General features: G+C 43.6%; 1 protein-coding gene across 2 annotated transcripts in view; it reads right to left on the reverse strand.

Annotated features, from left to right (window-relative positions):
• Positions 1 to 27376, reverse strand: part of SLC22A16 (solute carrier family 22 member 16) — an 88797-nt gene that overhangs the window by 47571 nt on the left and 13850 nt on the right. The window contains exons 2-3 of one of the 2 annotated variants that reach the window (XM_070496224.1): positions 26743 to 26994; positions 24886 to 25231 (exon numbers count right to left, since the gene is read on the reverse strand). In XM_070496224.1, coding sequence (XP_070352325.1) covers positions 24886 to 24923 — 38 coding nt within the window. In that variant the 5' untranslated portion in view covers positions 24924 to 25231; positions 26743 to 26994. Of the gene's footprint in view, positions 1 to 5940; positions 6076 to 24885; positions 25232 to 26742; positions 26995 to 27376 lie in introns of those variants that run through there. The other variant, XM_014866207.3, reaches the window with a different exon arrangement.

A 27376-nucleotide genomic window follows, 5' to 3' on the forward strand; every position in this document is an offset into this window, starting at 1 on the left:
CCTAGAGTCTCTATTTTGCTATAAGGTATTAGACAAATGGATATTACCATCTGCCCTTGAAAGCAATAAAACTTTACTGCCCTAAAATTAACGGGCACTCAACATCATAGAGACATCAACTTTCTCAAAATTAATTTATAAGTTTAGTTTCCAACGCTGTCTGTAACTGCAAAACCTTGGAAACTTAAATGTCCTCTAGCAGGATATTAGTTACATAAACTACAGCAAAAGTATAAATACTGCCTGGGGGGGGGTGCCAGAGGGAAAGAGCAGTGTGGGGTTTTTCGCTCAGGGCCAGCTCCTGGGGTCCAAACCAGATGGAGAATCAGAATATCCAGATCATTACAGTGTGGAGTTTATGGTGGGCTGGCGTCTAAGTGCCAGATGCCGTGGCAACAAAGACTTAGGCTTCAGATCCTCCTGACACCAAACCCTGTTTGGGACCTAAGAGACATCTCATAAAAACCATACTATATAGATATGACTGAGAATGGAACATAAATTATATGACGCACATATTTGCAATTCTTTGACTCTCCCACCCCACAAATTGCAACTCAGCAAACTACAACACAGCCCCTGCAAACAGAAGACGGGTTTTGGTGTGTGAAGTTTACCTGCCTGCCCCTGAAGGCTTCTGGGTCTGGTAGCCAAGTTGTCTCATCACCTGGATGGAGCGGCTCCACTGCTGAAAAGCTCACATTCTGCTCTCTGACCATGACCTCCCACCCTCCCAGCTCCCCCCGCCCCAACCCGGTCCCTCCCACTGACCCCATCTCCAGCACCATCCGGGGGGCCAGTCTCTGGATTCTACCAACTTTTCTAGTTTATGGCCGCTTTCCTGGCCTGAGTTCCTTCTCCAGCCAGCCTTGAACCCCGCAACTGTCACTAGAACACCCCAGCCCCCAACAGAGCACCCTCCCTGGCAGGCCTCTGAAGCTAGGATTTGTCTTCTCTGCCCCACCGCTAGCGACTGTGGATCAGGAGGTCGGGGTGGGGGAATCCAGGACTCCATACAAACTTTAAAACTTCCTAGGAGACTCTGATACAGACGAGAAACACTACCTCAGGAAATCAAATTCTCTGGTTTAACTATATGCTGATACAGGGTTTGACATTCAAAATATTTAATAATTGTTGTGGAGCAACTGGAACTCTCATAAGCAGCTTGTGAGGGTGTAATTTGTTGCAATCACTTTGCAAAACTGTGTGGCAGCTGACCACATGCACACTCGGTGAGAGAGCAATTCCTCTCCTAAGAATACATCCAAAGAAATGGGTACACAAGTACTCCAAAACACATATATGAGAAAGACTATTTTTAATAAGCCCAACCTGGAGGCAATCTAAATGTCTGTTGACAGTAAATGAATAAACTGTGGAATATTCATGCTATGACACACTATACAGTAATCATCAAACTACCGTGACACACAATATTGGGTGAATCTCACAAATACAATGTTAAACAAAAGAAGTCAGACAGAGAGTATGTAACTTTTTACTCCATTTATATAAAATTTAGAATCTGGCAAAACAAACCTATGGTGTGAGATGTGAGGACAGTATGGAGTTTGGGGGAGAAGGAGGGGGTGGAGCTGGGGAGAGGGCATGAGAAGGGGTGATCTGGGGGGTGGTAAAATGGATGTGTTCACTTTATGACGATTCGTCAGGTCGTAGATTATGGTGCATGCTTTTCTGTATATACGTAATGCATCAATTTAAAAGTTTTATATCTGCAAGACCCAGGGAGAGGGAAAAGTACTCAGCCATGCCCCTGCTGAGGCACGATTGGAATGGGAGCCAAGGCACACCCAGTCCGTCCACGTGGTGCCTGCCAGCTGAATCTCCACCCTGGATGGCCACCCAATCCATACTGACAAGGAGACGTCTTGCTTGCAGAATACATTATTTACCCAAATGCCCGGTGGATGTCTCGACCTGAATTCCCACGAGACTCAAAGTTAGAGTCTCAGAATCCAAGCCCGAAGGCTGCCCCAGCTGGAGTGTAACTGTTCCCGAGTTTAGGGCTCCACCATCCACACAAACCAGAAATATGGGGCATAGGGCATGGGTGAGGGGCCCTCATGGTCCTTCCCACTTCTCCTTCATGCCCTAGGGCCAGGAGGTCCCTCACCTGTTGAAACCGTCCCGTCCTCCCTGCTCTCCCTCCCCCTGCCTCGGTCCAGACTCTCATCATCTCCACCCGCGCTCTTTCCTGGGTCTTCTCCAGTCTCCTTGCCCCAACTCGTGCACCTCCCATCCTGCACAGCGACCTTCCTAACACCCAAACTCCTTAGCATGACATGCCAAAATATTCTTGAGGATGATTGTAATAAGCTTACCTCTCACCTGCCTTCTCCCATCCCCACACTTTATACCCCAGAAATAATAAACCCCTTAGCAGTCCCGAACAAGCCCTGCTAGTTCACACAGGTACCCTTCCTCAGTGCTGGAAAGGTCCTGAGCATTCTTACAACTCACATTTCCCTTTCCCGGCTGCTAGGATAACTTCTCAAAAAAACAAAAGCCTACTTCCCTAGGCGTCTACCTTTCTAACATGCCACTCTCTCCCTTATAAAGACTGTGGTCCATCAGGTGTCACCCATGTGCCCAACCTAAGGCCCTCAGGACAACAGACACAGATACAATACACCCCTGTGCCCCCAGCTTGAGAGGCACTGATGGAAACAGAATCGTACAGATATAATTGGCAGAAAACCCAGAAGCAAGGAAAAGCAAAGATGACCAGAACTCTCGGGAAATGGACCCCTGTAATCGGGTGAAGAAAATTAATTTCAGTCCTAGATTTAGATCATTCTGTGCACAGAACATAACTTGTGGTACCCACTGTGGGTAAGAGCATGGGCTCCAGAGCCAGATTGAAGAGTTTGAATGCTGGCTCTGTTACTTACCACCTGGGACCTTGGGCAAGATCCTTAACCTTTCTGTGTTTTATTTGCCTCATCTGAAAAATGGGTTGTTGTGAGAATGGAAAAAGTTAACACGTGTAAAGCACTACGACACCTTGTAAGTGCATACAAGTGTTAGCTCTTATCATGTTCATAAGGTGAAGTCAAAAAAGAAGAGTGAATGGGGCTGGCCCAGTGGTGTAGTGGTTAAGTTCACGTGCTCCACTTTGGTGGCCCGAGTTTGCAGGTTCAGATCCTGGATGCAGACCTACATGCCACTCCTCAAGCCACGCTTCGGCGGCATCCCATGTACAAAATGGAGGAAGATGGACACACATGTTAGCTCAGGGACAACCTTCCTCAAGCAAAAAGAGGCAACAGATGTTAGCGTAGGGCCAATATTCCTTAACAACAACAAAAAGAGTTAAAAAAGGTTCATATATCAAAAAAAAAAAACCCACTACCTATATCCATAGATGTAGGTCAGCCACAAGGCTCCACATTCCAACCTGAAATTTTACACCATCTCTCCCCTTTATCCCAAGACAACTCAGAGATCCAGGTTCTCAGATCCCCCCAAGCCAGATGCCTAAATCTCAGTCTCCTCAGTTCCCTCTGACACGGGGCTCAAGCTGTGAAGTTTATGGAACCACACGTGGCTTCAGGACCCATCCTGGAAAGGCTTTTTAATTCCTCTTAGGTGTCCTGCTCTCCTCTCTTAAAGGTGATTAGGACAGTGCTTCCTCACCCTGGACATGACTAATGAGAAGTGAGAGATAATTAGGTTCTCTAGGTTTCCTTAAGACTAAACAATAATATGTAATAACCTCCCTTTCTATTTATAAACAATAAAGAGACCCATTAGAGCAAATACCAGAAAAACTGTGGGCTACTGTGTTATAGTCACACTGTTTCCACCTCCCGCTGTAAGCACTGGCTGGTTACCCTTTTCCTCCCTGCAAGCCGCTTTCACAATCAACCCTTCCCACCAGGATGGGGACTCAGGTAACAACAGAAGCGGCGGTTTATTGAGAATGTAATGAATGATAAGACTCTTGCATACATTATTGTGGCTGGCAAAGAGTTGTCTCCCAAAATCCATTCCCCCCCTTTTTCCACCATGGCAAGCTACATTCGACCATGTGGGTGAGGACAAGGGGAGCCGCTGCCCTAGGTGCAGAGAGGGAGCTCCATGCTGTGGAGGGTGGAGCCAGTTGGGTCCCTGGATCACCCCATGGAAAAGAACCTAACCCTGGAAGATTACTAGAAAGGGACAAATTTCCAACTGAGGGATCTCTTTGTTATAGCACCTTAGCCAAAAACCATCTAATATAACTACCTTACTTAATCCTAAAACACATGGGGAAAGAACAATGTTAGTACTTCGTAACTTCATTGGGTTACTGTGAGGATGAAATGAGAGGCTTGTGTAGTCCTTATAATAAGCATTTGCATACTATTATTACCCCCATTTTACAGATGAGGAAGTGGTAAGTAAAATGCTCCAGACCATATAGTTCATACGTGGTGGATCCAGGACTGGCACTCAGAGCTGATCTTGTAATCCCCATACTATTCCACTTCAAGAAGGACAAATGAGATAACATACAAAAGGCCTGGCTGAGTGCCGGGATTGGTACCTAATTGTGCTCTGCAGAGAGTCACAGTTGAGATAATGGCTGGGGAGACTGATGGACATCCAATGACATCCAACTCTGCTCAGCTATGACTAGATTTGTGACTGAGCCAAGAGCCCGGGTCTTCTCCTGTGTAAAATGACAGTGATAACACCAGTCTCATAGGGCTGTGGTGACGATTAAAGGCAGTAACGTGCAGAATTTAGGACGGAGCCAAGCAGACTCAGCATTCAGTGAGCAGGCATCAGGGGAGGCCGGGGACAGCTACGGCCGCCTGCCCTCCTCCGCCCGCTCCTCTGCTTCCTTTTTGCAGACGCTGGGAATTATAACCAACATTTGTGCAACTTTCCACCTTGGAGAGCAGTACCGCATCATCCCTTGGCTCCAGCCTGGGAGGGAATGCAGGCAGGAATTACGATGATTCCCATTTTGTGGATAGGACACCAACACACAAGCTTCCCAGAATCAGTTAGATGTAAGTGGCAGGCCAGGATTCAGACTTAGCTCCAAATGTCTGATCTCACGCTGCATGGCCGCAGCTGCCCCTCCTCCCAAAACGTTCCGGGTCTGACAGAGGAGCGTTTCTCCATGAATGAATGAGTGAATGAATATACTTAAAATGTTTACAATTAATTTGACAAATGAAAAGAGGGAGCCAAGTGTACAAAGGTTAAACCTCGGTCCCACCATGCTATTGCTGTGGGTCCTTGGCCTTAGCAGCCTCAGTTTCCCAATTATTAAAATAAGGATTGGGACACCTCCTTTGGAAGATCCCCTGGGCATCAAATGAAGCAGCGTGTGTAACCACCCGGAGCAGTGCGTCTGGCACATACTAGCTTTCTATAAACGGCAACAAACTCTGACTAACGGTTGTCCTGGAACAATACCTGCCAGGCAGGCACTGAGAGAGACCCTGCGGCGGGCGGGGGCGGGACAGCACAGCAGGCGTCTGGGGAAGTGAAAGAGGAGACGGTTTGGCGGACCAGAGAACCGAGCACCAGCAACAGGCGCTCCTCCACTCCTGTGACCCGGCCTCTCCAGCCAGGCCTCGCGACTCCGGCTCCCGCAGAGAGCGCGCCCCAGGTCCCACCTGCCGGTCAGCGGGCGCGCCGGCCTCGCACCCACCACTCCCGAAGCGAGCCCCATCGCCCCTCTGCTGGCTGTGCGGAGGTCCCACTTGGGTCCGAGAGGACAAGCCCAGCTGCGGGCCCGGAGTCTGGTCGCAGGTCTCCCGACTTCCCTGGGTCAGGAGGGGTGGAGAGGTTTTCGGATCTCGAGCGCAGTGCAGAACGCCACTGCCAGGCACAGAAGCAGACCCCCGGCGCCTCCACCCACGTGGCTCCCGTTCCCCCTACGCCGTCCTCCCTCCCCACGTTACCCCCACCCCCTACCTGCCGAAGTGCCCCACGTGGTCAAAAACCGGCTCCACGTTGCAAGCCCCCATGGCGCTGCCGAGCACTGCACTCCGAGGCGGGACGCGCCGAGCTCGCCGCGCGCCCGGGGCTGCGGGCACCGCGCCCCGCCCCGCCCCCGCCGCTCGGAGCCACCCGGCCCCGGCCGCCCCCCCCCCGCCCCCCCCAGCCTCTGCGTCCCCGCGCGTCCAACAGCTCGGGCCGCGCGCAGGGCAGGCCTCCGTTCCTCCCTCCATCGCTCAGCTCCTCGTCCCCCCGAGCAGCCTCCCGCGCCCTTCCCGCCGCCCCGTGCCACCCTTGACTCGCCCCGTGTCCGCGGGGGGCCGCTCTCGCGGGAAGCCCCGGCGCTTCGGGAAAGGTGGTCACCCGACTCCGAAAGGCGGGGAGGCAGAGGTCGGGGTTCGGCCTGGGGCCCCGAGAACTTCAGAAGAACGCGCTTTACAGCTGCCGCGGCGCCCCCAACTTCCGTGCCTAAGCATCTCCGGCAGTACTTGGTTCTGTCCGTTTCTGGACGCCACTCTTGACGAGCGCAAACACCACCGTCTGAGAGACGTCCAACCATTTGAGGGCCAGGACAAGGGTCTACAGGCGCAGAGCATAAGGAATGGCTTCTGAGGACCCTGAGAAGCGGCAGGATCTGGCAGGGACGCGTTAAAGATGTTACGTTCACCAAAGGGCGAAGGAACTCCCTGGGTAGAGCCTGAAGCAGAATGGTAACAACAAACTTGTGCCTGAATAGGATTTGAAAAAGAGAGGAAACGTCATCTCCCAGAGTGCTTCTCTCACCTACTTGTCACAGAGCCTGAAATAACACCGTTGAAGATTGACTTATTTTTGCTGTGTATAGTCCGCTCTAGACATTTTCTTTTGAAATGCAAATACTCCTGGAATGATTAATCCATTACATAATAAATAATTTGGAGTGGATTTTTTTAATTAGCTAGATTCCTGCTGACTAGAGAGATTTAAGGTGGGAAAAGCTGGGGAAGTACCAGGTTGGAAGGTGGGAGTGGGGAGGAACAGGGAGTGAGAAGCAGTTTTGCCAAGAGCTGACCCTAGGAGGAAAGGTGGGGGCCACCGCGTCCAGGCAAGACCCTATATTACTTCAAAGCACCAAACAGTTATTACCTGGAAAAGATATGGCGAAAATTGAACTTTTATCTTCTATTCTAATTACACCAGATAGAAATGCCACAACATGGATAAAACGGACCATTTCCTTGAAAAACACAAACTACCAACGCCTACTCAAGAAAAACTAGATAACCAAAATAGCCCTATATATATTAAAGAAATTGAATGCGTAGTTAAAAACTTTTCCACAAAGAAAACCCCAGGCCCAAACATTTAAGGAAGAAATAATACTGATTCTGCGTAAACACTTCAAGAAAATTGAAGAGTAAGGAACGCTTCCCAATTCATTCTATGGACCAGCATTATCCTGATACCAAAACCAGGCAAAGACATAAGAAACTACAGACCAATATACTTCATGAACATAGATGCAAAGATTCTCAAAATCTTAGCAAATTGAATGCATCTTTATATAAAAAGGACAATACATCATGACCAAGTGAGATTTATCCCAAGGAAGTAAAAGTGGTTTAACATTTGAAAATCAATCAGCATAAATCACCATATTAACAAACAAAAAAAGAAAAATCATATGATCATCTCAGCAGATGCATTAAAAGCATTTGACAAAAACATCCTTTCATAATAAAAACACTCAACAAACGAGGAATAGAAGGTACTATGATCTGTATCTATCCGTGGGACACTTCTGACACCAAATTGTAGGGGGTTTTCTGCCACAATTCTCCCACCAACGATCAATTCTCCAACTTTCTGAACGCCAGCTGGGTGACCCACAATTTAACTCAATTCTGACACTAAGTCAGCATCAGATCCACAAGTTAAGGGCTCGGTCCCACAAGACTGTCCCCCACTTCAGATGCCAATCACAGGTCCCAGGCCTCCCATAGTTCTGATCAACTGGCTATAAATCAGAGATTCCTACCACCCCCTCCTCAGGTTCCATAATTTGCTAGATGAGCTCACAGAACTCAGGAAAACACTTTAGTTACATTTACTGGTTCATTATAAAGGATATTATAAAGGACACAGGTGAACAGCCAGATGAAGAGGTGCATAGGGCAAGGCATGGGGCAAGGGGCACGGACCTTCCATGCCCTCTCCAGACATGCCACCTTCCCAGCACATTGATGTTTTCAGCAACCCAGAAGCTCTCCCAATCCCATAGTTTAGGGGGTTTATGAAGGTTTCATTACATAGGCATGATTGATTAAATCATTTCCCTTTGGGGAACTCCATCTCCAGCCCATCTCTCCTCCCCAGAGGTCAGGGGTTGAGGTTGAAATTTCCAACCCTCTAATCATGCCTCGGTCTTTCCGGAAACCAGCTCCCATTCTAAAGATATCTAGGGCCTCCGGCCAGCAGTCATCTCATTGGCATGCTCATCACTCCGGAGATTTCAAGGGCCTTAGAAGCTCTTGTGTCAGGAACGGGGACAAAGACTCAATGCGATAACAAGAAATTCACCTGTCCCCTTGCCACTCAAGAAATTACAACAGTTTTAGGAGCTCTGTGTCAGGACCTGGGAATGAAGACAAAATATATATTTCTTATTATATCACAATATTACAGAAGGGAGTTTCCTCGACCTAATAAAGAGAATCAATGAAAAGCCCATAGCTAATAGTAGTATACTTAATGGCAAAGAAACTGGATACTTTCTCAGAAGATCTGGAACACGACAAGGATGTCCAATCTCACTGCTACTATTTGGCCTTGTACTGGGAGTTCTAACCAGGGCAATAGGCAAGAAAAAAAGAAAAGAAAGGACTCCAGATTGGAAAGGAAGAAGTAAAACTGTCTTTATTCATAGATGATATCGTGTATGTAGAAAATCTGATGAAGTCTACCAAAAAAATGTTATTAGAATACGTGACTTTAGCAAAGTTGCATGATACAACAATCAATTATATCTCTATATACTAGCAATGAACAACTGGAAATTGAAAATTTTTTTTAAATACAGCTTTTAATTCACTAAAAATATAAATACTTAAGATTAAATCTAACAATTAATGTGCAAGACCTATACACTAAAAACTAGGTTTGTGTATGTATTCTGTAACTTGCTTTTTCCCCGTGAATATTTGTTTGTGAAATTCATCCATATTTATATGTGTAGCTCTAGTTCTTTTTTATTGCTACATAGTTCTCCACTGTTCCTACATACCACAATTTACTTAACCATTTTCTAATTGATGGACATGCAGATTGTATTCAGGTATTTACTACAGCAGTACTACTATAAACAATTCCTTGGCATATATACTGGAGTTTTTCTAAGGTATCTACCTAGGAATGGAGTTGCTGTGTTGTAGGGTATGCACAAAAAGTTTAAGTATTGCCAGCTTGCTCTCTAAAGTAGGTGTACCAATTTGCCTTCCAACCAGAAGGGTATAAATGTTCTAATTTCCCCATATCTTTGCCAATACTTGGATCATCAGCCTCTTAAACATTAGCCAGTTTCAGAGATTTGAAATGGTATTACATTGGAGTTTTAATCTGCATTACCCTAATTAGTATTGAGGTTGTACATCTTTTCATGTGTTTGCTGATGATTTGGGTATCCTCTTTGGAAAATTTCATATTCATATTTTTGCACATTTTTCTACTAGGTTCTTTTTATTTGTTTTGATTTGTAAGCATTCTTTGCATATTCCGGATACCTATCCTTTGCCAGTTAAGTGTTACGACTAATTGTATTTTCAATCTTTATGGTGTTTTTTGATGATCAGAAGTGGTTTTTTTTATTTTAATTAAATCTATTCATAAATGTTTTCCATTATAGTTTCTGATTTTGTATCTAGTTTTTAAAATTGTGCTTTACCATGAGGTCACAAAAATATTCTAGTATATTTTCTTCTAAAAATTTAGCCTTTCTTATTTAGGTCTTAAACCCACTGGCGTAGATTAACTGGGTTTAAGGTAAAGATCCAGTTTTGGTTTTTTCCATAGTTACAAAATTGCCCCAGTGCCATTTATTGAATACTCCATCCTTTTCTCTGCATCGTCACCTCAGTCATCTATAAAGTTTCAATTTATGTATGGATTTGTTCTGGGCTCTCTAGATCTGTTCCATTGGTCTATTTATTTTTCCCTTTGCCCATGTGTCTTCATTACCATGGTTTTATACAATCTTCTCCAATAAATATTTTACTACTACTACCCCAAATTAGATCTAAGTCACCACAATCTCCATGTTGCCAAATTCAATGGTCAATTTTCAATCTTTAATTTACTCAATCTTCGCTGTTAAAGAATAATTATTTTAAAAGTTAAAATCATGACTCACGTACACACGACTCAATGATTTTATTTTACTCAATTAACTAGGGAACTAATAAGATGTTACAATAAGTTCAAAGAAGAATTCGTTGAAGCCCATATCTAAAAGCAATAAGGAGTGCTAGTACAGATTTATGAATAGGCGCCGAATCGGTCTATCCACAGGGTGAATTGCATTTCACTGATTCCACCAGCGCAATTAATTGCATCCCACTGGACACAATTCATTTCTATGGACAAGAATTATTTGCATTATCAATTTTCTACAACTTACAAAATTGTAAAATAGCTCAAAGACAATGAAAAATAAAGATAACCCTAAAGGGTATTCTAGACAGATATTCTAATTTGGGGTTTTTTTGGCCCATTTCAAAGTCTTTCACAATGTTCACTGGCAACGCGTGTCAGTTTGTCCTTGAAATGTCTTCCTTGGCTTCAGTGCCGCCCCAATCTCTTGATTTTCCTCTTCCCTTGCTGCTTGCTGTATCTCAGTCTCCCAGATGTTCCTCCTCTTCCCATTTTCTCTCAATGTTGCAGTGCCCCAGGGCTCTGAGCTCTTCTCTTCTCTTTTCACACTCTCCCTCAGGAGCATCGTGCAGTCCAAGAATTGGCAAACTACAGTCCATGGGCCGAATCTGGCCTGCCACCTGCTTTTGCAAAGAAAGTTTTGTGGGAGGACAGTCATGCTCATTCATTCATTCATATATTGTCTACGGCTGCAGGCCTGAGTCGTTGTGACAGACTGTATGGCCCAGAAAGCCTAAAATTTTTGCTATCTGGCCCTTTACAGAAAAAAATTGCCAGCCCATGATCTAGTCCTATGGCTTTTGAAACGTACATAATGACTCCTGGATTTATACACCTAAGCTGACCTCACCTCAGCACTCCAGACTTGTTAATACCACCATCTTCTCCACGCCTCCATCTTCTGTCTAAAAGCCACCCCAATCTTACCCCGGCCACCTTCAATCCTGCTCCTCTCCAGCACTTCCCCATCTCAGTAAATGGCACCACTTGCACCCAGCTGCTTCGGCCAAAACACTTGGTGTCTTTTTTGACTCCTCTCTTGTTTTCACACCCCACAACCATTTCCATCAGAAAATTCTGGTTGCTCTGCCTTTATGATGGAGCCTGATTCTGAACACTTCTCTCCACCCCCATGGCTAACCTCCTGGTCCAGACCATCATGTCTTGCTTGGCTTATGCAACATCCTCCTCACTGGCCTCCTTGCTTCCTCCCTTGTCGCACACAGCAGGCAAGTGCTCCTTAAAAATATAATTCAGATCAAGACACTCCCTTGCTCAACAGCTTCCTAACACGTTTAGAATAAAATTCAAAGTCCTTACACAACCTTGGTTGCTCCTCTGACTCATCTCCTACCTCTTTCTCGACCATACTCCACTCCAGCCACACGGGCCTCCTCGCTCACCCTCTACACACCCCAGTCCCCGCACTTTACACTTGCTATTCCGTCTACCTGAAACTTCTTTTTTTTTTTCCACTTCAACTTTCTGTTTACTTTTCAACTTAAAAATATGTCCCCCCAAATAAAACAGCCACAGCAATAAAACCAAACAAACACCCTCACCCCCAAGTCTGGAACTTTTCCTGTAACTTTTTTTTCCCAGCCTTACTGACATATAACTGACATAGAACACGGTGTAAGTTTAAGGTGTACAACGTGATGATTTGATATACGTATATATTATGAAATTATTACCACAATAAATTTAGTTTAACACATCCATCACCTCACATAATTTTTTTCTTTTGTGATGAGAACTTTTAAGATCTTCTCTCTTAGCGACTTTCAAGTAGACAATACAGTACCGTTAACTGTAGTCACCCTGCTGTGCGTTACATGCTCGTCACTTATTCATCTTATAACTGGAAGCTTGTACCCTTTGACCATCTTCACCCATTTTCTCCACCTTACCCTCTGCCCCAAGCAACCACCAATCCACTCTGTTTCTACAGGTTCAGTTTCCTCTCCCTGTGACCTCTGTCCCCAAGGAGCCACATGGCTCATTTCCTTACTTCAGCCAGGTCGCTGTTCAAACATTGCATCTTCTGAGAAGATTTCTCTGCTCCTCCTCAAATATCAATCCTCATCACTCTCTAGCCCCTTACCAACCATCCCACCCTATTTTATTTTTCTTCAACCTGAGATAGATAGATGCACAGATAGATAAGATAGATAGATACAATTGGTATCACCACTATAGAATGTAAGCTCCATGAGGGCGGGGACTTTGACATATGGTAGGTGCTCAATAAGTATGTGTGGAATGAATGAATGGACGTAATCCAAACATAGGGAATAATGAAACAAAATTTAAGCAGTTTCCTAAGAGCGCCGGTCTCTCCACACACGAATGGAGAAGATTAAGGGCCTGGCTCAAACCCCACCTACCACTCAGGCACGTCTTGTGATTTTCTAAAGAGGAGCCCACTAACAACACACTTGCTTTCTTACAAATCCATTTTGTGGGTCATTTTAACACAAACACAGGGAAGACATATTTCTGCCAGCCAGTGGCGGGGGGTGGGGGAATAGAGGGTGGAGAAAGGCAAGGGCCTAAGAGACAACAAGGTGTGTGCATCCTTCTAAATCCAGAAGGAGTAGTTAGGTGACTTAGGATCCCTGGCATGTGACTAAATATTCTGATGTCCTGTGGCCCCACAGCCAGTCTCCAGGTCTCAACCCCGATACTGGCACTGGTTGTTACAAAAAGTATGAGGTTTTGCAGTGTCACCTTTGAGACGACTGGAGTGGAAATCTGGTGACTTCAAACCACCAGTCTCTGCCCAGGTCCCTAAGAAACGCCTTTAAGTGACTGTGCCATAAGCCCTGGAAGACATTCATTTGGCCCCATGTTCAGATCTAAGTCCTTAAAACTCAAAGGAGGACATAATTGCTTCTTGGTAGGGTAACCTTGAAGGCTTCTAGAAGGATTTGACATTTGATTCAAGATTTGAAGGATAAGTAAACATTGCCAGGCAGAGGCAGGATAGGGACTGTGTTCAGGTGGAGAAAATAGCCTGACTAAAGGTCTAGATGTAAAAATCCAGGGCCTGAGGGAGGCCATAGTGTGGAGCACAGCAGCAGAGGGGACGGGAGCAGGCGTGGGTCGCACTCAGCCTGGTGCCTGGGCACAGGAACTACTGGGGACACCTTCCGGAGCAGCCTTGGAAGGCACCATTAAGTTCAAGTTCAAACTGCCCACTGGCAAATTCTATTTGTGCCATTAAAAACTGCGAGACCTCCGGCAAGGCACATTTCACCGGTGTCATTTCCCCATCAAAGTGGTTGAAAGTAACAGTTCTGCCTCATGGGGCGGTGGTGAGAATCAAACGAGCTAAGTCATGAAAAGTGCTCTAGTCATCGTTTCAGTTGCCAATAAAGGCAAACCTAACTCAAAGGAGCCGAAGTAAGAAAGGGACTTTTTTGACTCACTATGGGAAAAGTCCAGAGGTAGATCTGGCTGCCTGCGTGGTGGGAAACCAATGTCATCAGGTTTCCCTTTCTCTCTCATTCCTCATCTCCTCTGCTCTCCTCTGCTTCTCTGTGTAGATTTTGATCCCAGAAGAAGACAGAAGCCCACTCTCCCACCCCTACAAGTCAAATTTCAGAAAGCTGGGGGTGGAGGTGGGGAGAGTAGAGTGCTCTGACTGGCTGGCCTGTGTCACATGTTCAGCTCTCCGCAAGAGCAGCCCAACAGGACCTCCGGAAGCAGGGACACACACCTTTCCTGGAGAGGGATTCTGGTTGGGTACATAACATGTAGAAGCTTTTAACAGCGTGCCTGACCCATGGTTAGATGCTTAATAAAAGCTAATGCTATGAAGATAGGCCAAGAAGTTGATATGTGAGGGCCAACGTGCTTGGAGCCTTGAATTCTAGACTAAAACTATCAAGCTTTGGTTAATAGGCAGTGGGGAACCACTGAAGGCTTTGTCCAATGTGGTGAACAAAGTATGTGTTTTAGGAAGATTGATCTGATGACCGGGTGTGACAGAGGTGGGAGGAGGGTAGAGAAGTTGGTGGTAGGACTCTCAGCTGGGAGGTGATATATTTGGAGATCAGTATTCAGGATCCAGGGTAAAGAGATAATAGTAGAAACGAATGAAGGGGATTCCCATTCAAATGGCAGAGAAGGAAGAATGGCAGGCACTGGCAACTGGCTGCCTGGGGAGGGCACGGAAATGTAAGGAGGTGAGGAGTCTTTAAGGTCACAAGCCTGGGTGACTGAGAGGATGGTGGCCTGGCCATGCCCGTTCCTCTCTTTCCTCCCTCTTTTCATCTTCTGTTTCTGGGATGAAGCAAGTATCTCTCATCCAAGACAGCACAGTCTTTCTCTGGTGAATCTCGCTTGAACACCCACCCTGGGCACTACCTGCAGCAGCTATGAAAGGATTGGCTCACAAACAAATGTAATATGTTAAGAAAGATTCAGGTGAATAAAACGTTTTCCCTCTTAGCATAAAAGAAAAGCAAACAGCGGATTTGCAGAATGTGCAAAAGATTTGGAATAACTGCTGTAGGTCTGTTCTAAGAGCGTGAAATGAAAAGCTTTGGCTAGGAACCTTGAATGTCATCATATATCGGTGTTAGAAATGTAAAGAGTGTAGCAGAAGATGGATTTCATCTGCTTCAGGAGAGAGGTGTGAAGTGTGTGTGTGTGTGTGTGTGTGTGTGTGTGTGTACTTACAGGTCTGTGAGTGAGCTGACGGAGAACAACTGACACCCCGGAAGCAGCTGCATGTCACAGTGATACTGACCAAGGTAGTTGAAAAATGAGGAGCAAGTCTGAGGAAGGAAAGAGAGAGATTTTCCTACTTCTGCTTCTGAAGTGTGTTTCTGATGGGGTTGGGATTCTAAGAGGAGGGTTGCAGAATGAGGTACACAGAAACCATCTGGAAGCAACCTGCCCCTGTTCCAGGGAGCCCTCACCCACAGCAACAGCTTCCCCACGCAGTCGCCATGATGGATTTCTTTTTTTAAGCAGTGATGAAAATTTGCCTTGTCTTTCACCTCCGTGACTTGAGTGTTTACTGAGTCTTATGAAAACTTCACGAGGGATTCCAGTCCCTTACTCCATAGTATGGGAAGTAAAACTAAGTCTAAAACAACTGAAGAAGTTATGGCATGGCCTGTTACTGTCCGCCACTTTTCGTCTTCTTCCATAATATAATGCCCTGAAAAAAGACCACACGGGCAGCAGCACCTCACATAAAATAGAGGAAGATAGGCGCAGATGTTAGCTCAGGGACAATCTTCCTCCCAAAATAAAAAACAACAAAAACCACGCAGGGGATGGCAGAGTAGCCAGTGAGGAGCCTATGGCCTCGACAGTCTAGCACAAACCCAAATAAGGCAAGGACAAACGATGTTATCCAAAAGGAAGTGAAAGACCCCTCTGCCCAAAAGATTCTCTCTGCCTGTCTGCTATAGACAACTGACACAGCACCCTAGGTATCCGGCTTTAAGAATGAAGTCTTTTCCCTTGAGAGCACTGGCCCTCCCTTTCCTTATACCAAACACTCACCCGTCCTTCCTAGTTCAGCTTCAGCGATGCGCCCCTCTTGTGAAGCTTGCCATGATCCCCACCCCCAACTCTCTTTCTTGCCTCCATCTGTCTCTCCAGCAGGGAACTGACCATGCAGCTCTCTAAGCACTCATCTTCTCCAGCCCCAAGAGGACAGGGGCCTCATCTTTTCAAGGTTGCATCCCCAGCACCATACCCCGCAGTAGGTGCTCAATAGATGAAGGAATGAGTGTGACGTCATTGAACTTGGAGTTAAGTGATCTTGCTGAACAGGCTTCTTGGCTGCTGAGCTTGGGGAAGAGACTCAACTCTTTTGAGCCTTAGTTTCCTCATCTGACAAGTAAGAAAAACAACCCCCCCACCCTTCCCACCCATCGCAAGTTTGCCATGTGAGATGAGGTACTTTAAAAACCTTTCAGCCAGAGCAGAGCCCCGAAGGAAGGAAACCTGAGGACACACTGGTCCAGCCCACTCATTTTACAGATGATGAAACTGATCCTCAGATGTTTCTTTTTCATTAAAAGTTACCCTTAGACCCAGGCCAGTTGGAGCTTGCTCTTGGAATCTGACCTGGAAGCAGGAATCTAATAAGTTTATTTCTTCAGAAGTTAATAATGGATGTTGAGAGTGTGAGAGTACCTCTCCTAGAAATGTTTGCACTTCACTTAAGAGATACACCGTCGCAGGGTTTCTTTCAGGTCTTCAAGCAGACTAGTAGAGACGTATTTTGGCTGGGACAGTTTCCAATCTTTCCCAATTTGCATGATATAAATGGTTGTCATTCTATGTATACTATGTCTTGCACTGATTACTGGAGAAAAACTACATTACCGTTGATCTCCCACAAGTGCCCCATGCCCTAAAGTCTGGAGGATTCACCTTTTTTAATTATGAAAACTGGAATGCTCAGACGCCCTGAAGTCGCAAAAGCAGTAAACATCTTCAGAGGGATGAGAAAATAATCATGACACATTGGCAAGAATCTTCAAATAGATGTGAGGAAACCTGAGGCCCAGCACTGACCCCAGCAAGTTATGTGAACTTGGCTACCTCAGGCTTTCTGAGCGTTTCCCTCTCTCCAGTATTTTAATACCTTTTAGCGAGTGCGCGCATGCGCGCACATGTGTGTATGTGTGTAGATCAAAATTCAGAAGGTACTGCAATATTATAGGAAATATATATTTGGTCTTTGTGTCCCCCTCCAACCCACTTCTTGGCACAGAGGGCCTAAAACCCTTGGAATTTCCTGAGTGAGGAGTGGGTCTTTGTTATTCATAACAAGCCCCTTCCAACCATATCTGAGTTTATGCTAATGCAGTGACTGTTTTTGGTCCTCTTGATGGCTTCAGGATGAGGGTTGCTCTCCTGAAAGACCAAGCCTTCATTAGAGGGTTGGAATTTTCAGCCCATCCCCAACCTCTGGGGAGAGGGGAGGGCTAGAGATTGAGCTCTGTCACCAACCGCCAGTGATTTGATCAACTATGCCTAGGTAATGAAACCTCCATAGAAATCCCTAAACATGGTTTGGAGAGCTTCCAGGTTGGTGAACACATCTGAGTGCTGGGAGGGTGGTGCACCCCAACTCCACAAGGACAGATGTTTTTGTACTCAGAACCCTTCTGGACCTCACCCATGTGCCCCTTCATCTGACTGTTCATTTGCATCCTTTATAATAAATAGGTAAATGTTTTCCTGAGTTCTGTGAGCCATTTCAGCAAATTATCGAACCTGAGGAAGGGGTCTTGGGAACTCCCAATTTATAGCTGGTTGGTCAGAAGTATGGGTGGCCCAGGACTTGTGACCGGCATCTGAAGTGGGGACAGTCTTGTGGAACTGAGCCCCTTAATTTATGGCATATGACACTAACTCCAAGTAGACAATGTTGGAATTGAATTGTTGGACACCCAGTTGGTGCTAGAGAATTGGAAAATTACAGAGGTATAAAGAGCAAACAGCGAAAAATCACCTTTACAGCCCTATCCCCTACCTCTTTTTTCCCCTCCCTGTTCCCAGAGGCAACTGCTATTATCAGTTACTTAGTATTATAGATTGAATTGTGTCCCCACCAAAAAAAATCATGTGTTGAAACCCTAACCCCCAATGTGATAGTAGTTAGAGGTGGAGCCCTTGGGAGGTAATTAAGTTTCCATGAGGTCCTGAAGGTGGGGCCCTCATATAGAGATTAGTGCACTTATAAGAAGAGACACCAGAAAGTTTGCTCTCTCTCCACCATGTGAGGACACAGCAAGAAGACAGCCATCTTCAAGCCATAGAGAGAGCTCTCGCCAGAACTTGACATGCTGACACCCTGACCCCAGACTTCCAGCCTCCAGAACTGTGAGAAAATAAATTTCTGTTATTTAAGCCCCCCAGACTATGATATTTTATCACAGACCAAGCTAAGATGCTTGGGTATCCTTTCAGAATATTTTATGCATAAACAAGCAAAAATAAACATTTATATTAGTTTCCTTCCTTTTTTCACACAAATGGTTCTGTACCTTGCCATACTGTATCTTGGAAGATAGTCCAAGTCGTTACATTTTTTTAAATAGCTGCATTATTTTTCCATTGTATGAATGTACCATAGTTCATTTAACCAAACTTCTATTGCTGGACATTTTGATTGCTTCCAATCTTTTGCAATTTCAAATAATGCTACAATTAATAACTTCACACATATGTCATTTGCACATAGGAGAGCTATGGTGCTGAACTAGGCTCATTTTGCTCACTGCACAGTATGCTAATCACCGAGACAAATTTTGCAGTGGAGAAAGAGTTTATTCACAAGGCAGCCAAGCGAGGAGAGGAGAGAACAAGTCTCAGATCCACGTCCCTGAAGATGGGGATTAGGGATATTTATGGTACAAAGTGGCAGGGTGGCTGAAGTGTGAGCTTAGATGATTGGAGGGAAGGTGAAGTGAGGTAATAGATGATCTGCACAAATGTAGTCAAGCTTCATGGCTCTTCCTAGGACACATGTTCACACAAAGGTGGCATTAGCATGAGCTGAGGGTACAGTTTTTGGCTCCCTGATGTCAAAGAGTCCACCCATCAGGCATTCACACAGTGCCATTGATGAGCTGGTGGTCTCAACTGGCCTGAACTGGACAAGATGTTGACTCTCAGTTCCTGAAAAACAACTTAATCATCTGCTACCATGGTGACCCAAGCGTCAGAGATGTTATCTATAAGGAACCTGGTGGGAGTCTGATAATATATTGCTTATATACATGACTTTTAAGAATCATCATTAATGGCTATCTGGCCACCAGTTTCAGCTATTTGTTGGCTAAATTCCTAGAAATGAATTGCTGGGTGGAAGTATATTTATATCTATAATCTTGATAAATATTGCCAAATTCCCCTTCGTAGTCATTGTGCCAATTCACACTCCATTTAGTATGTGTAATAATGTTTATTTTTCCCTCACTTTCACCTACACAGTTTGTTAGCAAACTTATGAGACTTGCCAAATTGACATGTAAAATGTTACTTCTTTATAGTTTTTCTTTTCTTCAAAAGGAATGGATAGTTTTTCTTTTGTCAAATACCTTCTTAGTACCTACTGGAAAGATGATATTAATTTTCTCCTATCGTGATAAATTTCCTAAGATCAAATAGTCCTTGCATTCCTGGAATTCTTAATTGTTAATGTTATTGTTCTTTTATAATGCATTACTGAAGTCTATTTGCTAACATTTATGTTGGATTATTGCATTAATAGTCATAAGTGAGATGACTCTATGGTTTTCTTGCGCAATAATTGTTGCACATTATTATCAATGTTATGTCGCCTATATAAAATAATTTGGATACTTTTTTCTCTTTCTATACCCTGGAACAGCTTAAATAACATTAGAGTCATCTTTATCTTTCATAAAATGCCTCTTTTTTGATGATTCCTTGCTTTACTAACTTTTTCAGTTAATCAACTATCTGCTGGTCACAAGTACCTCAGACAAAACTATTTTTATTATTTCTAAATTGTATGAACATACATTACCCTTATAACCACAAGGACATTAAAATGAGGAAATAATCATAGAAAGGTGCAAGTATCTACATTCAAAAATTTTAAATACAGTATTATTTATAATAGCAAAAAAGGAAGCAACTTATGGGCTTAATGTTCACAGGGGACTGCTTAAATTATGGTGTTTTCTATATAATAAAATACTATGCAGCTATTGAAAATAGTGTTTTGTATGGGAGAATGGGACTTCTATTTTTTTCTACACTCCTGAATTGTCTAAAGTTTTTACACTAGAAAATTGTTACTTCTATAATCAATAATATATAAATTTAAAGTGAAAATCAAAGTGATGGTGTGGTTGCATATTTGTTAACATGGACAGATGTCCACAGTAGATAGTGATGCATGTTTCAGAGCAATAGGACCCCATTTTTGTAACATGTGTTTCTATAGTTACAGAAAAGTTTAGAAGTGATTTTCTTGGGCTCTTGGGATTTTGGATGTTATTTATTTTTTGTTTGCGTTTATTCTTCAGTTTTTCTAGGGTGATTATAAATTATTTAGATGGATGGATGGATGGATGGATGGATGGGCAGATAGATACATAAATGCATGAAATGCCTTATTTCAGGATTAATTAAGAATATTTATAGAATTGACTGGATGAAAGGTCAGGAATGCTAGTTGGCTCCAGTCCCCCCAAATAAGAAGTCTCCTAGTACAAACCACTGGTGAAAAGAAAAAAGTATTCTCTAGGGCCCCTCCATACTTCCGGCCAGGGATTGGAAAGCGAGAACCCACCATCTGGCTGGGCTGCGTCGTACCATAACTCTGAGTTTCCAGGCCTGGGGTGGGGCAGGAAGAAAAGAGGTGTCTTTAGGGACAAAAAATATATAGACCTCATCCTACATAAGGCCACAGACCTTAAATGTCCTCCATCTTCAAGGGAAGAGTCGGCTAAATGTGTAAGTGCTATAAACCAGAGGCTCTAAGTGTGGTCCCCGACCAGCAGCACCAGCATCACCTGGGGACTTGGTAGAAATGGAGAGTCTCAGGCCCCACCCTAGACTAGCTGAACCAGAGGCTCTGGGGGTGGGACCCAGCAATCTGTGCTTAATCAGACCCCAGGTGATTCTGAGGCCTACGAACACTTCTACAAATATCCCCAATCCAAGATGGTTTCTGAGGCAGGGTGGTCTAACTGCTGAAGGGGAAGAAAAGTCTCCTCCTTTCTAAGAAATCTTGGAAAGCACTACTTGTTCTCGGAAAATTTCCAGAAAAGTTTAAAGTCAGTACATTCACAAGCTGAAGAGGATTCCTGAGTTCCAGGGAACTACTTCCCATGTTAATCAAGGCTTTTAACATTTTCCTGAGAGTATTTAGAGTGGGATCCTAGAATAACAGAATGTCACAGCTGCTTGGACCTCAGAGATCATTCTGGAACAATCCCTTGGTTTTTACAAATGAAGATGCTGTGTTGAGAGAGGTAACTTGGCAAACAGCAAAGTACAAACAAGGTAAATGCTGGTTTGTTTGGATTTGTTTCCAGCAGACCCCAAGTGGCCCCCAAATACGGTTACTTATTGATGTATCAAAGTGTCACCCATAACAGCCAAATAAAGGAGCTCTGAGAGAAGCCACAGAGTCTGCAGGAGTAAGATCTTCACCTCTCCAGACCAATGACAACAATCTCTAGACAAACCTGACCAAATTCATCCCCACGAGCTTTCATACGGAGACTCAATTTTAATTAATGGCAAAATTCAACAGGAATCCCAAACCTTTCCTGGAAAGGCCAGGGTGAGCAGTCTAATTCAAATATTTTCCTCCCAAGTAATTTCACACTAACTCTTTCCTAAAATACATTTTCTGGATCAACCTTTAAAATAAGCATATGCTCTTCAAGCATGATAGAGAACGCTGAGTTACGTTTAATGCTTCTTAAATTAATAACAATCTTACATCAGGCAGGATTTCTTACGTTCGTTAAAGTTCTATTTCAACAAATACCAGGGACATAGGCAATAGATAATTATATGAAATGAGTGAGTCCGTGGCCAAGGCTTAGGTCATTGTGTTATTCTAGAAACGTGTTTTGCTGTTGTTGTAATCATATTTCTGGGTAGGGTCTTTTGAGTTTATGATTTAACTCCTCCATGGAGCTTGGACTCCTCCATGCAACTTTCCTGTATGTTCAAGTAAAAAGAAAGTGTAATCATTTTGGAATCACAGTACTGAAAAGAAGCATTTGTAAATCAACGTTTTTACATACAAATTGCTTTGCTGATCACTGGAGGCACAATCAGAGAAGTTAACACATAGTCCCTGCTTTTAAATAGCTTCATTACCGATAAAACATTTGTCAGACTCACAGGCGGAATTGAAAGCTAAGAAAGTTCCAACAGGTTTAAAACTTTAGTGGCTATGCCTTGTTTTCACCATTAGATGTCCTTTCACCCCCTTTTTCATAAAATATTTTCTTCTGGGAGCAACTTTCTACCCTATCTTCAGCAAGGATAGATCCAGGTTTTGTGAAGCTTCAAGTTTATACAATTTTGCAGAAATCACTTTAGAGAATAAAAATTATGAATACTAAATTATTTAGAGTAAGAAAAGACATCACAATACATCATAAATTTCAAAAAGCTGACCAGTACAAAAAACATCACAAAATCTTGAAAACTAACCTAATATATTTTTTTTACTCAATGTTCTGACACTCTCTGTAACGCTTTTCTCCTCTATGACATTGTTTGCTGGACCAAACTTTACCTGAAGCCGACTACCTCTGGATTTTTCTATTACGTAAGCCAATATTTCTCTTTATTGTTTAAGCTACTTTATTTGCATGAAATCCTAATTCGTACAAAGATATATGGAAAACTCATATTAAGCTTTAAGGATAGATGGACTTCAGCTCATGAAGAAAGGCACTAGAGGATTTATTCCAGCTTGCAAAGAATAGAATAGTTTGTGTAGTCACGCAACAATTCCCTTCAATAGCAGAGGGAACTTAGAATCACCTAACTTTTAGCTCTATGTGATAAACATAATTGAACCACACAAGGATATGTGGGAAAATAAAAACATTTGTAAGGTCAGAACAATAAAACAAAGATTATTATTGCCTTTACCAAGTCTTTAGTAATTTGTCCTTAATGGGAAATGGTTCCATGGCTCCTTTGATGTGGTCACCCAGAATTAATCACTGCCTAGTACTACTTCATTCCAGTGGAATAAGGAACAATTAGTCTGTGTAAAGATGAAAAAAAAGTGGGGAAAAGTTTAATTGACTAAAAACTGGTTTAATTAAAATCCATTAGGTAAGGGCTTTCCTTTTTTGTTATTCTTTGATTTTAACTCTTGTACATAGGAAACCATTGTAAGATTTAATTCATTTTTTAAGATGTATTTTATTTCTTTTTTTATTGCACTAACATTGGTTTATAACATTATATAAATTTCAGGTCTACATCTCTATATTTTGATTTCTGTGTAGATTACATCATGTTCGCCACCCAAGACTAATTACAGTCCATCACCCCACACATGCCTCATCAACCCTTTTGCCCTCCTCCCTCCCCCTTTGCCCTCTGGTAACCACCAATCCAATCTCTGTTGCTATGTGATTGTTTGTTGTTGTTTTCATCTTCTACTTATGAGTGAGATCATATGGTATTTGACTTTCTCCCTCTGACTTATTTCACTTAGCATAATACCCTCAAGGTCCATCCCTGTTGTCACAAATGGCAAGATTTCATCCTTTTTTATGGCTAAGTAGTATTCCGTTGTGTATAAATACCACATCTTCTTTATGCATTCGTCCCTCAATGGGTACCTAGGTTGCTTCCAAGTCTTGGCTATTGTGAATAACGCTGCGATGAACATAGGGGTGCATGTATCTTTATGCATTCATGTTTTCATGTTCTTTGGATAAATACCCAGCAGTGGAATAGCTGGATCATATGGTAGATCTATTCTTAACTTTTTGAGGAATCTACATACTGTTTTCCATAGTGGCTGCACCAGTTTACACTCCCCCCAGCAGTGTATGAGAGTTCCTTTGTCCCCACATCATCTCCAACACTTGTTATTTCTTGTCTCGTCAATTATAGCCATTTTCTGAGGTGATATCTCGTTGTAGTTTTGAGTTGCATTTCCCTAAGTAAGGGCTTTTCAAAAAGTGAATAGAAATCATACTATTCAACAAGCATTAGGTAATACAGCTTTGAGACGTAAATGTGCCAGGGGAAAACAACAGTTGCTCTGAGATAGAAAATTCTGTACCACCTTCTTCAGTATGGGGAAACAAATGGTCGTTTTGAAAGTGTGTGAGCTCAGTGTGGTTCTGTTTGGAATAATGACAGAAAGGAGCCGAAACAATAAATGCAGAATATGATTTGGAATGGAATCCTGCCGGGATTCTCTGTTTTATTACTGCCAGCTAAAGAGCAGAGAAGGCCAAGCACACTAGGTTTTAGCAAATCTTTTACAATTGTGGATTATTTAATGATGACCTTCTTGGATTCACCTGGAACCATAAAAGAGGAAAGGAGCAGAATGACTTGAGAGGTTTACAAAAACAGTTAACATTTGGGATGGATTTTCTTCACAGTAGTCTGACAAAACAACTTCTCTAGTTACTGCTCATGATGGAAAAACAGATTCCGTGGCAGAATCCTGGCCCCATGGGGTGAGTCCTTGGAGAGCACCCCATCCAGAACACATTTTGCACATAAATTAGGGGACTTGTCGAAGCCCACACAGTTGGTAGCAGAGTGCATAGCAATGAATTCTGTGTAAGTTAAAAGTTACATAAAAAGGAGAGTTGAGCATAAGAAGAAATGTTTGAGTCTGTTCCAAGTTATAATATTTCTGCCTCCCATCCCCCTGCAATGCATTCGTCAGTTCTCACCACCTTCCTTCCCTACTCTCACCAGATACCTGAGAATACCCGCTGTGTCCCCAATTACTTCAATGTTAAAATTGAGACTTATTCTTGCAGAAAACTATACCTGCACAGGTTAGATGGTCCACGAGGGATCTCATCCATGATCACATCTTGACCTCCTAGCCCGGTGCCGGCTCTCAGCTCATGTTGGTCAAATGAATGCACTGCCACGAAATGTTCAGTGAAGCTTTCTCCTGCTCAGCTGGCCTTAAAGTTCTTTGGTTTTCAAAAATTGCTTGCCAGCCTGTCTTGCCAGTAGGCATGATGGTCTTTACTTGCCAATTTATTTATCTTCCACAGCACAACTTTGACCAGCTGTCCTTTATTAAAAGCAAAACTTCTCGTTCACCCCTTGCGTGACTGCCTTCAACCAACTAGCTCGTCTCAGCTGACCCTTACTTCTTATTGAACTGAGAACACAGTAGAGAAAAATTAGTAGGGAACTTTCACACACTCCCAGCACCACATCTAGCCACTCTCTGCCTTTATGCCTACTTACTCTGCTTTCCCACTGCTGTGAAGAACAAACTCTTTGTTCTCCTAACTCAGGGCAGCCCTGCAACTTGTGTGCTGGGTCCCCATCTCCTCCCGCCTACTTAAGGATGTCAATCTTGCAGTTGCCTCCTCTCTCCCCCAAATTCCCCTCTCTACTTGGGATCTCTCATCTGCATTCAAGAATGTTGTAATATCTTGATCTTAGCAACCTCACTTGATTCCACATCTCTTCAAGCTACTGTCCTTTTTCTGTCTTGAGTCCACTGCAGTCAGACTTTTGCCCACACCAGCTCCATGTTGTCGATTCCTACAGTCAATTGTAAGTTAGCAGCATTGAACAGACTGGAAGCAAGGCCCCTACACTCCCCTGGTTTCCTCCTGTCTCAACAGCTATTCCTTCTCAGTGTCCTTTACTAGATCTTTCCCCCTCTCCAATTTTCTAAATGTCAGGATGCTCTCAGAGTCTGTGGACCTCTTCTCAGTCTGCACGCACTCTCTCTTGAGTCTCACAATATTAAATATCATCCTTACGAATACCATCCTTACACTGATGGTTCCCAAATCGGTATCTTTAGCCCTGAGCTTTTCTTTAAAGCTCCAATATCTTGACATCTCCACTGGGAAGTCTGATTGGCACTTAAGCTTAAAATTTCAAAAATAGATTTCGTGATATTGATCTTCTCCCCAAAGCTGCTCATCCCCCAGTGTCCTGTATCTTAGTGAATGGTACCTTCAACCTCTTAGTTGTTTAGCCCCAACCTTTGGAATCTTCTTTGACGTTTCTTTTCCTCTCATGTGCTTTGTCTAAGCATCAGCAAATCATATTACCTTTACCTCCAAAACGGACTTCATTCCAACCACTTGTCACCATCATCCTTGCCACCACTCTCTGGTTCAAGTCACTTAATACTCCTCTGGACTATTGAAATGGCCTCCCAGCTTTTGTCGTTGTTCCCTAACCCCAAGTCTATCCTCAACACAACAGCCAGGATGATCCTTCAAAAGTATGCAAATTGCTACCTTAGAGAACCTCTCACAAGAGGACGTATACCAGATATTTTAAGGCCCATCAGCATGTTTTTAAAACTCAAGTAAATTATCAGTTCAAAAAAATTTCCCTTGGGTTTGTGCTACATGCTTGTAAAAAATATTGACCAAAACCAAGGTACATAATGTATATACTCCACATCAATTATGTATTAATTTATTTTAATAAAAAATGAGTTTCAAACTGTCAAGACATTTGAGTATAAATATTGGCCTTTTCTTTAAAAAAAAAAAAAAAGCAGCAGCAGGGAGAGCCTCTATTTCTTTTATAGTCATATTATTAATCCCGCCAAACAGCGCCCCCCATGCTTCCTGCCTGCCTACATGCTCTCAGCTCCCGCTCTGCAAGTGTATAATAGTGCGTTTAACAAGCACTCACCTGAATTTACACAGTCATTTCAGAGGAAACTGCCTCTGAACCAGCACATGGTGAGGATGGCTGCTGCCCCAGCTGCGAGGCTTAGTGCTTGCAAGAGCTGATTTAAGCATTGAAAGGGACTTGGAAAATTCCAGATTTTCCCAGGTTCTGAGCACTTCTCCTCTTCCCGATATATTCAAAAGGCAAAGTCTTGCTCTATTCCTTCCGCCCCTCCAAAGAGGAAAGTTCTATGTGTTCCGTGGTGCAATTGCCCTGCAGAGAAACAGTTTGTACATTCCGTGTGATTAATCTATAATTACAATGGTAACCAGAAGAGAATGGCAGCAACCAAGAGCCGGAAAAGCGTTGCAGACTTCTGTTTCTGGTAATGTTGCAGACTTGATTCCCTCGACAACCCTCCCCCTACGAAACAACTACAAATGCTCGATGAAGTTATTTAGATGTCTTAATATATGTACATTTAAATGTTTAATAAAACATTAAATTGAGAGCTGTGCATGAGATACCAAGCAAGTTGTGAGACAGACTAAGATGAAGCTGTTCGACACAACTGGCCGAGAGCACAACCCACACTGCAGACACAAAACACTCCAGGAACTTTCCACGGGGAACCCCACTGGAGAGGGCTCGTGGA

Source organism: Equus asinus, chromosome 24, assembly GCF_041296235.1.
Source record: "Equus asinus isolate D_3611 breed Donkey chromosome 24, EquAss-T2T_v2, whole genome shotgun sequence".
Classification (NCBI taxonomy): domain Eukaryota; kingdom Metazoa; phylum Chordata; class Mammalia; order Perissodactyla; family Equidae; genus Equus; species Equus asinus.